Source organism: Sturnus vulgaris, chromosome 2, assembly GCF_052056855.1.
Source record: "Sturnus vulgaris isolate bStuVul1 chromosome 2, bStuVul1.hap1, whole genome shotgun sequence".
NCBI lineage: Eukaryota > Metazoa > Chordata > Aves > Passeriformes > Sturnidae > Sturnus > Sturnus vulgaris.
In genome coordinates, this window is record NC_142244.1 from 110,941,205 (window position 1) to 110,955,698 (window position 14,494).

Below are 14,494 nucleotides of genomic sequence, written 5' to 3' on the forward strand. Positions count from 1 at the left end.
TAAATTATTGTCTGCAAAGAAGACCTTCTAGAAAGCAGAAGAAAGAAGGGTGACATCATCTTTTTGGAACTACAAGAGGCATTGCTTTTGGCTTTATAGCAGTTAAACACCTTAAAGATAAAAGCTTACTAAAAAAATCTTCTAAAACCCAGCAATGTCAAAGAAATAAGAACTTCAGTTTAAAAAGAAAAAAAAAAGCTGGAATCCATACTTCACCACTTTTTTATTCAATACTCTTATTAATGAACATCCTGCCCTGGAGAGGGCACTCTGTGTCCACACTATATTTTCTAGTAAACGCCACCTTTTCGTTTTAACCCAGATATGCCTGTGTCCCCAACATGTTTTCCAGCCAGTTAACCGTATGTTAAACATAAACATATTAAGAAAGGGAACCATATGGTGCCATGCTCATCAGTTCAGTCTCACAGCATTTACTGAGTCTTAAATCCTGCAAGTACGTTGCACTATGAAAGGTTGTGTATTGTTTGATGTCTAAAAATCAAAATGTGGTAATTCTGTAGAATTCTAATAACTGATAAGCAACACATCCTGCGACTGTGGTATACTCAGAATAAATGCATAAAGTTAATTTTTAAACACACTGACAGAAGTGCAACAGAAAATCAATTCTGCAAAAGTACTTGGATGTCCAATACTAAATGTTTACAGTAGTTGAAGTATCAGTCAAACAAACTGTTGGCAAGGAGCCAAAGGAAATTAATTTTTAAATGTATGCTTTCACCACAAAGAAGGCCATGTGTGTGTCAGTAGCTTCAGTGACATAGACTGAACCTAATTCACACAGGACTTGCAGATATTAAGGCTGAAAATTAAGATTTTCCATCACATAATCAGGCCTGTTTAAGTAGTATCAGGTTCAACAACTCCTCATTTTCACAGGTGATAGCCAGTTCATTCTTCCTATCAATATTTTAAGAAGCTCCATTTTTCTTAACCAGGTACAAGCCTAAGCCATTTTTTCTTATCCCTTTCCATTAAAAGTTTCCACTTCCTCAGGGCACTTGGAACACACTGTTTTCTCTTTACTCTTAGATATTTTTCTTCAGCCCTTCTACTAATGAGAACTTTTGTGACATCCTGCTGCACTCCAGGACCCTCAGCTCTTGGCTCGAAGGCAGAGATACACGCATTACTACTACATCCTTGAAGCAAGTATCTTTTTCCCCCCTCCTCCCATTTATTCTGAATCCAGGAAGCTGTATTTTTCCTAAGAGGTGCTGAGCTCCTGATCAGCCCCAGACACTTAATCCATTTACTGTAATAAAGCATTTGTAATAAAAGTTGCACACTACCAGCACACCACCTAATTAATATTTGTCCTCTGTAGCAAGCACTCATTCTGTTAACAGCCTGTTCTCAGAGAGGAATATAGATATTGTATGTGGAAAAATAACATTTATCAAGTAATCTGGGGAAGGTATCTGATGGAAGAGCTCCTGGGTACCCATTAAAAGCTTTACAATCAAAACTATCGATCCTTTGAAATCTTTAATTACTCTTAGGGGACCAAACAGTAAAGTTTAATAATGTAAATCTATATGGCTGAGAGGAATTCATAGATGCTCATACATAATACCATCAATACTGGCTGATAATTCATCCATAGTGGCATTATTAAAAGATGAGTGGAATCTTCACTTTAGAAACCAATGGAGACTTGGTAAGAGAGGTAGAAAGCAGCAGGGAGGTGGTTTGGTTTGGAAATCAGATAACAGCTCACTGTAGCATTGCTTCTCGTTGTATCACGTACTGCCAGTTTAACTGACTTCAAAACTTAAATTTTAAAACTGAACAACAAACTTGGACAACAATCTTCTACTTCTAACAAGATTAATTTGTCCTCATAACATAGCAACTAGGTTCAATATTGATACTTCTAGAGAAGATGAAGTTTATTATTTGATCATAAGAAAAATTACCTCAAAAACGGTTGGATTTTTGAAACCATGGTTTTAATCCACAATATATGTGATAACCTCTATGGAAACAAACTGTGATCAGATATTTCATTCTTTCTAATATACTTTCACACAGCAATGTGCTAATGCAGAAAATTAACTGCAAGTTTTTTTCTCTGTGTGATACAAAACTACATAGGAGGCCCTCTGTCACATGGCAGTTTTTAACAACTATAGGGTATCAAGTCTCAAAGAACTATTTGAAAAGCACTGTCTTGTCTCCACTAACCTCTATTCCCCTTCTCTTACCTGTAATCAAGGCAGAATGATAATATCCACAGGATACAAAGGAAATAGGTTTTCCAATATCCACTTTACAGGGGACACTGATAGAGGCTTCACTGGCCAGGCCAATCTGACCTTCTGAATTATCACCCCACACAAAGAGGTGCCCATCCTCTAAAATGAAGACACAGATAGTTAAGAGATTTAAAACAAAAACTAAAAAAACCCAATCTATTTATTGAAGAGTATTTCAGAAACTCCGTATATGATACTACTGAATGTCATGATCTCAAGGATATAAAATGATCATTTAACACAATGCAAAAAAGGAGTTGGAAATAAGAGGGTTTTCCTTAAGTTTTTCAAAAGTGACCCAGAACACTTACACACCAACCAGTGTTAGGCCATAAATACCAACAGAAAAAGTACCATGTAAAAAATATTCCTTCAGAGAGAAGAAGACTGAGTGAGACCATTCAATTGCCAGAGGTCAGTACGAAAATATTACAGTGAATTTAAGGCATCTTCTCATTTCTAGGTACAAGTCACCCCTTTCTCATTTTTCCAAACTTATTCTCTGTTCTGACTCTGGTAAGTATCCCACTTATTCATGCCTTATCTTTCAGTTCTCCTCACAGGTGGCTATATTGATTCATTTTGCTTTCCTTAAACTAGTAGATGTGCCAGTTTTATTAAGACCACCTTCTATTAAAACAAAGACCAAAGATAGCAGTAAAAAACAAAAACAAAACAAACCAAACAACAAACAAACAAACAAACCCCAAAAAACAACAACAAAAAAAAACAGGAACCAAAAAAAGGCAGTGAACAACACGAAAAGTCTCTAGATTCTTCTAGAAGAGATAAGGTCTTCTCTATGTGTATTTCCTATTACTGGGAAATAAGTTTTGAATAAAAATGTATCACCTACAGTGCTACTGAGGTGGTGTTAGGAGCTAAAGTAATTCAAAATTGTCCTAAAAATTTAAAAATCTCAGGAGAAAGTCAGTAAGTGGCATAAAAAATATCAGAAACCAAACAAGCAGGCTAGAATCTCTCCCAAGTTCTGAAATTACAGCCTCAATAATGTACCATAAACAGGTACAGAAAAAACGGCTTCACAGCAAGACTTGGAAAATTGCATTATAGGGTAATAAAGGACCACCCATCCAGTCACTGGAAGTATTGCAACTGTGTGGATTTCAGCATGTGGTGATGTATGATAGGTATAATTCTGCCAGCTGAGAAACAGGTGAGAGACTCAGCCTCTCCCAGAATTAGCAAGGAATGACACGGCTGTGCAGTCTGTACCAATGGACCACAGTAGTTGCAATAACAGGTGGAATTAGAGATGCTTAGTTTTCATAGGATTCATGTTTTTAGCTGCTTTCCCTGGAAATAAACTGAAGATTTTTTTTTTCATTTTGAGGGTATTCATACTGTTCCTCCTCTGTAAATATTTTTACTAAACTTTCACAAAACCTCTGAGAAGTTAATGAGGCACACACCCCTTACCAAACTGTTAAAACAGGCAATTGGCTTTCAAAATCCACTGTGGCTACCAAGGAAAGAAGGATGGAGGATAGAAAATGCACCCACATACGCAGACAGAATGCTGGATTAAATGTCTTCCTGGAACCAGGTTGGACACACATCAATAGATTTTATTAGCAATTGCTCTCACCAGTTACTGCTGCTGAGGTGTATGATCCAGCTGATAGTTGCTTGATCTTGTGCTGGTTGGTAAAAAAACTAATTAAATGAAATGTGGTCCTTTCCTCTGTGTCACCTAATCCCAACTGGCCTTCACTGTTACCTCCAGCAGCATAGACATTTCCTTTTTCTGCACACAGAAAAGCACAGGTAATAAACAGAAAGAAGAAAACAGAGCAAGTAATGTAATTTTCAATGGAAAAAAATCACATAAATGTTAGGGTCTATTGTCCTGAAACACCCCCAAGCCAAAATTAGCAGTTTCTGTTGTAGCTAGCAAGGTTTTCCTGCACACACTTGGAGAAGAACTTCCTAAAGGCCTTAGATGTATTTAGACTGCATTTCCCACTATTCAGGAGACTGATGTAAAAATTAATGTGATTGGAAATTCTGCAAGAGCTCTGAGAAAATGACTACCAGTAGCCCTGGTAGCCAGCAGCAGCTCCTTCCACAGATAATGTATATATCGAGATATAGCAGGAGGAAAAGGGTGGATGATGTCACATACGAGAAAAACTGAAGCTGTATCAGTATGTAAATTAAAGAAATTAATAACTTGATAGTTTTGAGTACTGTGAATGAAATATATTTCTACTTAGTTTTTTATTAGAAATATTTTACTTATTTTAATATTTAAATATCTTCTGATTTAATTAACCAGATTTTTTTTAGAATCTTGAATTTAACACTGATGATAGATATCTTCAACTTTAGAGAACTTCAAGATTTATATTTTTAATTTTAGTATGCTTCACATCTAAAGTGTTCATCTATGAAGAAACAGATACAGCCTATTACTAACACAAGCCTAAACAGAAATGTGATAAATAAACTGACATATAATTTATAAATGGCCACAAATTATCTAGCCAGCATGTACACCAAAGGTGACTAATATTTACCCTGTGCAGTCTTGCATACTTGATTGTTATTAATATGTTGTTTTAGTCTAACAATCTTATTTACAGTGTTCAGGGTCTCCACATATATAAACCTCCTAATAATCAAGCAATCCTCCTTACAACATTACTGAGAGCTAAAGGATTGCAACCACAAACATCACTATTCCATTGCATAAATTATAGAAGTATGACAAGAACCTTCATAAATTCTCTGTACACTATATCCCTACAAATTTATTTTTAAGTTTAAATCTACAGTTTATTTATTTATAGCTTAATAAAGCAACTTGTCATTGAAATAGCAGACTATGTTGTATAACCAAAAATGCAACAAAATTTGAAGACCTGAAAACATTGTTCTATTATACTTATTCAAATATATAATTTCACATTAATAAAGATTATTTGTCAAAGGTAAATTTGAGTACAAATGAATATAAAAATAACAATATATCCTTATACGGCTTAAGGGAAATATTCATAATTGTTTACCACACCTCAAATGCCAGCAAGAAATTTCTCCATATGTCTATTACTAGGAAACTGCTATCTAACATTAGTTTATAACTGCATTTGCTCAAATTAAAAAATTCTAAAAAATTCTGAATTCTAAGGACTGGATGTTAAACCCCTAAGTTTTAGAAGACCCATTTAACTTTTTTTCCCTTCTTCAACACTTCTGCATGAAAGTAAAGGAAGAAATGTATCCTGAATATGTATGAAATAGAGGTTACATACCTGTGTAAACTAAAGTGTGGTTTCTTCCACAAACAGCAAGTTTTGGTTTTTCTGGTTTTAAAGCTAAGAATTAAAACCAAAGAGGAGGGAAAGTTACAAACAATCTGATAGCAACAAAATTTTCTGTGCTCTAGAGGGAGCTCTGATATCTTCTTTTCACATTTTTACCAACAAAATTATTACAAGATTCGTTACCCAAATGAATCTAGCACATGACTTACCAAATCAGTATTCTTTCAAGATAAGAAAATAGGTCAAACCTTAAAAACTTAAAACACTCAGTTTGATGATGGCTACTTCATCCCAATGCCACAGTCCCTGGAATTTGCCATTTATGGGATATGTCTCAAAGAATATATTAAGTTGCAGGATAAAATTAATTATTTAGGCTGTCTTCAGTTTTCATTAATAGTGCCATGTTACTTCCCTCTTAGACTTTTCCCACTATTGTAAATCTTTGAAACCATCTTATTCCTTTTCTTACCATCCCTACCTCCTTTTGTTGTGCTCACCTCCCTTTTCTGCTCTGTTCTGATCATTTCCTGATCACTGACCTCAGTTGCCAAGGGCAGCCCTACCTGGACTAGTGCCTACATTTTTTGCATGTGTCATTCTGTCTCAATTTCAACTGAGTTAGCACCAATGAGAGTGCCATGGCACACACTTCTCTGCAGTCTGGTCACTTTGAAAGACTGGGAATGTATGTGAGGGAAGTCAGGAGTTATTTTGGTAGGAAAGAGAGAATACAGAGTTTCCTCTTCTCCTACGACAAGTGCACTCCATTTCAGAAATAGAGAGGAAAAATGTCTCACTAACTTTTCCATCCTTGCTCCAGTTACTGTTCATTGTCAACAAATTATCTCCTCTCAATCATGTCCATGTACCCTATACAATGCTCTAAACCAGGATTATTTCTACATAATAAATCTTTAATTGCTTTTCCACTGCACTAGTCCATAACAAAGCCAACAACAATCATCCTTTTCACAAACCCTTTTTCAGTCCTACCAGATCAACTTTCATCAGCTCTATAACGTTCAGATTAAGGTCTCTTCTACCAAGCCACCAAACAAATTTATCAACTTTAGCATGAACTTCCCTTGGTCTGTCACACAGACACAAACTTAATTTGTCCAAATTCAGGTTCCTGCCTCTTCTATCCAACACCTACCACTGCCATCAGGCTGGAACCATAACATTTCCAATGGTGGCTTCTTCCTACAATCTTTATATCCCAACACTCTTCAACTTCAGAGAAGATCTCAATCAGCTCTTCAGAAGCCTGTGCTCCCTAAACTTCCTCCCACTTAGGCTAGCCAATTGTATGTTACGAGACATGCTATATTTACAATGTTGCTGGTGATTTTTCATAGCCAATTTCATTAATCTTTAACCAAGTCCCAGAAAATATTTTCTCAGAAAACATGCAGACACAAGCATTTGGCTCCAAGCAGAAACAGAAAAGTGTCCTTGCAACCCCATTCCCAAAGCCAAGGGGTGACCAAGGGCTAGTGAGAAAAGCTCCAGGAATTGCTCCTGCTGTCTACTGGCAAGAGAAAAAAGACACTCTCCTTGTGACTTTTTTCAATGGATGCCAGGTTTGGTTTGAATTGCTGTCATCTTCTTTTCATCTTTTATTCTCCATTGCAATTCGACAGCAAACTCAAAACTTGAAACCAAATTTATTTAAGCCAAGGTAAGAATCAATTTCTCATATGGCTGACAGAAAATGTGTACCTGAGAGCAGCTGCATTCTCCATCTGAAGAGAGATGGAGGCAGGAGCAAATAAAGGACAGCAGAATAAACTAAATCAGGAAGAACAGAGTTTGAACAAGCAAGATAATTTGTTTTTAACAATAAGCTAACAGATCGATCTACTGGCAGAAAGAGTGAAGATAAACATTTAATAGTGAAAAGAAATGTGTTAATGGGATAGATCGGACTTGACATAAGTAAAGGGATAGGGAAAAGTATTGACTTAGCTTTGTTTGACAAGATAAAAACAGCTACGAAGGATCAAGATCACAGTGCAATGAAAGCATATTTTCCTACACATGAAAGAATACAGGAATTTATTTTACTGCCTCATAAAAATGTATTGACATTTATGCCCCCTTGGGCATTTCTTATACTTGTTAAAAATGTAGCGGTACTTGTGAAAAGTTTCTGATACATTTTTTTCATTTACAAAGTTGCTAAGAAAATAGTAACACAGAGGTTGCACAAAGCTGTTAGAACTATGGTTTCTGACACATAGACAAGGCAGAGACCAAGCATCTGATTATTGTCTGCAGTAAAAAATGAAGGTGTGGATTGTCAGAATAGGCAAATACTACACAAAGTTAGAGCCCTCAAAAATGACAGTATTCTATGTATCTGAAGTAATCCTCAGATGCAAAAGGACTCAGAAACTGAAGTAATGGAAAATTAATAAGGGATTCCTTTGAGCTACCTTCATGATCTTGGTAGGAATTGCATCCTACTAAGTACCTTTTTGCAAGGGTCTCCTTTCAGAAAGGCAAACAAAAAAAGGAAAGAAGGAAAATTACACAAACCTTTAACACATGTTGGTTTGCTGACAGTGCTCTTTGATCCTAGTCCTAACTGGCCCCAGTCATTACTGCCAAACATATATAGTTTACCTTTTCCTGAAAAAAAATCACAGACAGAATCCATACAAATGTTTGAATATCTTATTCAAGATACGATGGTCATATACTCACAATGAACTTATTACTTCCTTTTTAATGACAAGTTTAAGTTTAGGCAATTCAAAACCTAAGTGTAAACAACAGTTAATATCCTTGTGATTTTACAGTTCAAAAATAGTAATTGCATTGTTTAAGTAAGAAATCCCCAGCCAGAAGAAGAAACATTCTCATCTTTAATTACAGCATAGATGAAGCGCTCTTCAGAAAACAAGATGTTGTACTTTTGGACAGACCCTGCAATTCAGAAACCACAGTATCTATAGGCTCCCTTATAAAATAATGGCACATCTAACTGAGCACCCACATCTTTTACCCCAAAGACACGAATGAATAATGCAGCTATTTGGTAAATACAAGTACAAATTTGTAATATTTGGCTTATTTGATTGTATAGGGTGGGATATTTATTTTACTGCTAAATGTCTTCTCTTAAAATGATTTACAAATATGCATTTCTATCAAAGTAGTTTCTGATAAGTTTTCACAAACTCTATTAATTTGTTATTCTGTATATAAAGACAGAATGCATAAATCCACCATGCAGTCAGAGAGTTTTGCAAACCTAAATGCAAACATTAGGTTACAAATGCTCAACAGGGCCAATGCTAGAATCACCTTTCAGAAATTCCTATGATATGTTATTGGACTTGCATGTTTGACCATTGCAAACAATGAGCTGTTATAATTCTGAACAACCAGTGCTTTTTCTGAGGATGGTATATGAATAGATGAGAATTTTGTCATCTGGGATGAAAATTCGTTAAAATTGACTATTGACAATACCTTAAAATGAACTCATTTTAATTTCATTTTTTTAAACTATCACATCTTGTAAAGCTGTAAAGTTCCCACTGGAAAACAAATTCCTTGTTGCAACGGAAATCTTTGCAAAACAATAGAAACTGATTTATCAAAAAACCCCACAACAGAACAATATCCTCTCCCCAAAACCCCAACCTTTTACAAGAATTAAAAGGACTTTGTTTACTTCTGAAGGTCTGCAGAGCTTTGTGCATTAGACTCCATCATATGTTGTCACCCTCAACACTAATTTGGTCATAGAGCTAGTCACCCTCATAATTTACAATAACTACAACCACAATGCATAATAGCAATTCCATATAATAATGGCAAAATAATATGGCTGTTCCCAGTGAAGGTTCTGTTTGTGATTTACAAAGACTTTGAAATACGACATTGCAATGTTTTAAATATTACCAAAAAATCATCTTCTAATAAAAATATCCATTCATTTTCTTAAATATAACCACATAGTTAAAAAGAAAAAAAATGCACAAATGCTTAACTATAACTGGTAACTAAAATCCTGATCAAATTGTTAGATTTTACAATTCTTGGCATGTGGGGCTATGTGTCAATATTAAGTCTTTCAAAGAAAGCTGGAAGGGAAGAAAGACACGGGCCAAGTTCATGCTCATGGTGTTCTACTCACAGCATTTATATCTCCATCCTAATTTTGATAATGCAAGCATGTCAAACACATGCAGAGCTGTCCCTGACAGCAAACACACCTTAACAGAAAGGATTTTTATCAGCAAATGACATCTATCCTATACTGGTATGGCGTCCCTGTATCCTTGCTTTACACTTTCCAACTGCTTTCCTAAGACAGCAGTACTTCTGTGGGAGTATGATGCCAAGCTGCCCTAATTCAATTTAAGCACATTCTCTTTTATCCATGCAAAATTCAAACAAGGTCATGCTTTTCATCCTATAATCTGCTGGGTTTTATATCAGTCTTTAAATTCTCAGGCATTGCTTTGTAAGTCAAGGAGCTTAATAGATGAGAGGAATTTTTTCACATTCTTCTACAACTGAGTGACAGTCTTTTATAATTTCAGGTATCCTAGGAGTATAACAGAAAATAAAAAAAACCAAAAAAGCAGTAAATATAGAAAGAGAATGAGAATTAATAGGCACTACAGAGGAACCTAAACAAATACCTGTAATGAAGCAACGTTTCTCAGTCACTACAGCAAATCAAGTTTTGGAAGAGACATGATTCAGTCTAAGCTGGCCAAAAAATCTAATATAATTTTACATGAAAAAGGCACAATTTTCATAACTGTATACTGAGATATCTCAGCCATCACCCAGATGCATTGAATCCAACAGCCGAAAAATAGGCAAGGATCAAATTTCAAAATTTCATAAACTTGAATTGCTCTTGGGTTTTTGCTTCCACTTTAGTGCTGTCCTCCAGACTGTGGCCATGTGCCAGGTGGAATGGCTGGCACAAGAGAGGTCCAGCAGAGTAAGACTGTGACTCTGGGCAGGAGGGAAACAACAGGATATAATGAAAAGGCCTACTCAGACTGCTTTGGTGATGAAAACACACTTCCAACAGAAGTGTCCACCTTTATCCCGATATAAAACCAGAGTATTTCTCCCAAGTATGTGTTCACTGGCAGGTACAGCAGCAGACGTTTCACAAATAGCAATTCAGGGCTACCAGGGAAGCCACAAGACACTTCCATGTGTAGCAACAGAGGTTTTGTGGGACACTTCAGTGAGAGATTGTCTCCCACCTCATTTCTCATGGATAGCTGCTATCACAACTGTGCTTCCTGGCAACCCCATCAGTCATGTGCCCTTCTAGGTCATTAAGTGCTTTTAAAGGCATTCATTGGCAGCTGGGAAATACCAGCTAAAATCCCATATGCTTTGTCATAGCAGGCAGCCAATTACACTAATCACCTATGTATAAAGGTATGTTTTACATATTTCCCCCCTTTTTAAATTATATGAGTGTGGGAGAGAAATAAGATGGTGAGACAATGTACAGACCTTGAATATTTACTACAAGATCCTTCTGAGAAACTGTATCTGAATAAAATAAAAAAGGTAGTATTTTGTACAGAGTAGCAATGCCAAGGCACCATGATTATTTTTTTAAAATTATTTTTATTTGAGCTATTTAGTGAATAAATTATGTTAACAGTTGATTTAAAACTCATATAGAAGTCAAATAGATCCCAGGAAAATAAGAGGGGCATCAGTTTTGTTAGACAAGTCATGATATTCTTAGAAACTTTATTGAGCAACAAGAACAGTCACATTTGGCATCACACAAGCAAAACCAGCACAGTACGTTTCTTGCTCATATACATCAACACAAATGTGTACTAATCTTTCTCATCCTCCCCCTGCAGTTGATGCAAAAAATACTGTGCCATGTTCTGATGACCTACTGGTAAGCAGAAAAAATGGAAGAAAACTGGTGACAAAACACCTGGAGAGATTCCAAGGTCTCTTTGTTGAATTTTTAATGCCTTACAAAACCTCAAATTATGAGTATAATATCTTCTTATGGTTCCATAAGCACCTCTTTTCACTCCCACTTTACAACTGGTACTTCTTTCTTTCCTTCTACCTTTCTCTGTTGGGGGCTTCAATTTTCTCCAGAGCACTGAGTTCAGAAACGGTGTCCTCATTCATCAGCATTTTCCACCTTGTGAACAGGATCGGTCTCATTGATTAAATGTGGTTAAACTGCCTAGGATGCTCTAATCAAGGCAAATATACAATAAGCTGTTAAATTTATGAGATTTGTAGGAAAGAAAGTTTAATACATGGGCATTGGAAGGAGATTCTTAAAAGTATACATATTCATATTTCTTCATACCAGCTCCCATGAGCATGAATTAATTGCTTTCCAAAGTCTGCAGTTTTAGAAGATTTAGGGAATGGACTATCAGTATTCTTGGGCCAAAAAATACAAACATGAGGCAAGAACCATTATGCAACATGTTACAAGTGATACTGGAATATATATTGCTCATGACTGCTTTAAAGACCTAAAGAAGGCCACTGCTTAGAAAAATTCCTGCTTGAACATTTTAATCAAGGTTATGCCAATGGTAGACAGAAAAACAATAAAGATTTCAACCCTAATCTTCCTTCCTGGAGAAGAAAACATTTCTTCAACCAGCACAGCAAGCCAACTCAAAGTCAGCAAGTAACTATCACTGGTCCCTTCAATTTCAACATGCAGTCGCAGCATGTAAATAAAATTTTGTATTCTTAACTCCTGACCTAGAAAGGCAAAGGATGGAGTGTTTTATATTTACATTACACTTGTTTTTATAAAAGTCATATGGGAATATTGATGCTGGATTAGATGAAAGAATTATTTGAAAGGTTCTGAATATTTTGTTTGAATGTTAAATATCAGTTCTTGTACATTTTCTTCATTAGTATTCAGTCAAGCTTTGGTGCTAGACGTAGCTGTCTCTCCTGCCCAAATCCATCATTAAGGAATGATTTGCATCAATTTGGGTGATTGTTTTATTTACGACTGGTGAGCCATGTTAAGTGTAAAATTGACATATTTCTAAATTTTAATCTACCTCATATCCCCACTGTCCCCTACAAACATAGCTCCCACTCTCTCTTTAAAGGTATGGGGAAAAAAAAAAAAGAAAGGGGGACATTTTGTGACTTGCAAATAAAGACTGAAAGTAAAATGAAGCATGCATTAACACACACCTGCTTGAGATACTTTTCTTTCCTCGATGATGTTTATCTTTTATCTCTTCCAGGTCAGGTTCAGCTGAAGAACCTCCTGGCTTCCCACAAGGTCTGTACCCTTCTCAGTAAACTCATTATCAGCATACGCTTCTGGAGCATTTATTCCAGGTGTTACTGCAACTCAGGGTCATTCCCAAGGGCTTGATTCCACTACATCATCCAATTCCATCTAACTGCAGGAATGTGAGGTGCACATGGGCATGCACTGGTGTGAAGAACAAATGAGGGAGAAGAGCTTTTTCTTTCCCTTCTTCACTTTTTTTGTACAACTCTTGCAGCTTCTCTACCTTTGCTTGTTGTTGATCCACACTTTACCCTCACTTTTGCCTTTAATTTACAATGACCCAGAAAACCTTTTGCTACCAAAGTCTTTCTCTCATGCTTCTACAGCTCCTTGACTGCAAAAGCTTTGAGGAAATAAAGATCTGATCATCTAGAAGCACCCCGGTGATGCACCTGCCCACTACAACAGCTAAGGCAAGCTACAGAGACACTTTTGAAATAAGCTGCATATACTAAAATAATGGCGAGAAGGGGAAATTGTACAGAGATAGTGCTGCATGAAAATCTCTGCAAGATGACTTCTTCAAAAGCTTTATCTAAGTGGTCACTATCACAGTGGTGTGGGAATTAGGGGATTGTTGCTGATTGGGGTTAACAGTGCTGGCCCAGGCACATGCTGGGAGGCAATTTAAATTGACTGGTTTGAACACAGAACTATATCTGTGTTATTTCAAACTGGGTGTGGACATATAAAAGTATATGCAAAAAGAAGATGCAAAAGGAAAATGCCACAGTGCCCCAGGTTACATCCAGATTAATTTAATGCAACAGGTAATTTAATATTATTGGTACAATCCAAGAAAAAGTATCAAGTTTTGTTCAAAATAAACTATTAATGTATAATTTATCTTCTGTGAAGTTAGGCTTGAAAAATTCATCATATAATTTCACCTCAGGGTGTTCTGCAGCCCATGAAATCTCTAGTCTTTTTTATCTTGCCTGAAATAACTCTTTCTTAAAATTCAGCATCTTCAATATTGCTTGTGAGCATTGCAAGAAACCCTCAGGAAATTATTTAATAACCAATGACCAATTGGATATTGATAAGCAATAACTACATCCCAATTTAAAAAGTCCTGAAAATACAAATATATTTTTTTCAACAACAAAGTCCTATAATCTGATTAGTTGATTGTCAATACAATCATCACACATGACCATCCACAGAGGAGAAGTCCCTTCCATGTAAAATAAAATGAACAAATTCTTTAATGAGTATTGTTTCCATCATTTCAAAGAAAAGAAAAAACCATTTTGCTCCCTGTATTACACTGGAGTTTCTTTAAACACTTTTTCCATTTATTTCTGATTTTTGTAGGATTTTCTGAAATCCTTTATTGAGTTGCTCTTTCAAAGGTTATTTTCATCTGACAGTTAACAGTAATTCGAAGCTTTGTTTGAGAGACACAGTTGTATTTATTGTTTCAAGGAGATTTCTAGTGAACTTGTGTTCAGCAGTTCCTGTTACTTGCATGATACAATATATGTAACATATATTCAGAATCACGAGAAACATTCAGCCTGAACTAAATTATGCTTTCATTATTATGAAAGCATATTCATTATTTCATTAAATTATCCTTTCATACACTCAGATATTACAAACTT

The 14,494-nt window shown here is 35.8% G+C and overlaps 1 protein-coding gene across 1 annotated transcript in view; it reads right to left on the reverse strand.

Moving 5' to 3' along the window:
- RPGR (retinitis pigmentosa GTPase regulator) overlaps positions 1-14,494 on the reverse strand; it is a 38,428-nt gene that overhangs the window by 20,855 nt on the left and 3,079 nt on the right. The window contains exons 3-6 of the mRNA XM_088160374.1: positions 8,117-8,209; positions 5,561-5,623; positions 3,892-4,050; positions 2,232-2,381 (exon numbers count right to left, since the gene is read on the reverse strand). Coding sequence (XP_088016500.1) covers positions 2,232-2,381; positions 3,892-4,050; positions 5,561-5,623; positions 8,117-8,209 — 465 coding nt within the window. The remainder of the gene's footprint in view (positions 1-2,231; positions 2,382-3,891; positions 4,051-5,560; positions 5,624-8,116; positions 8,210-14,494) is intronic.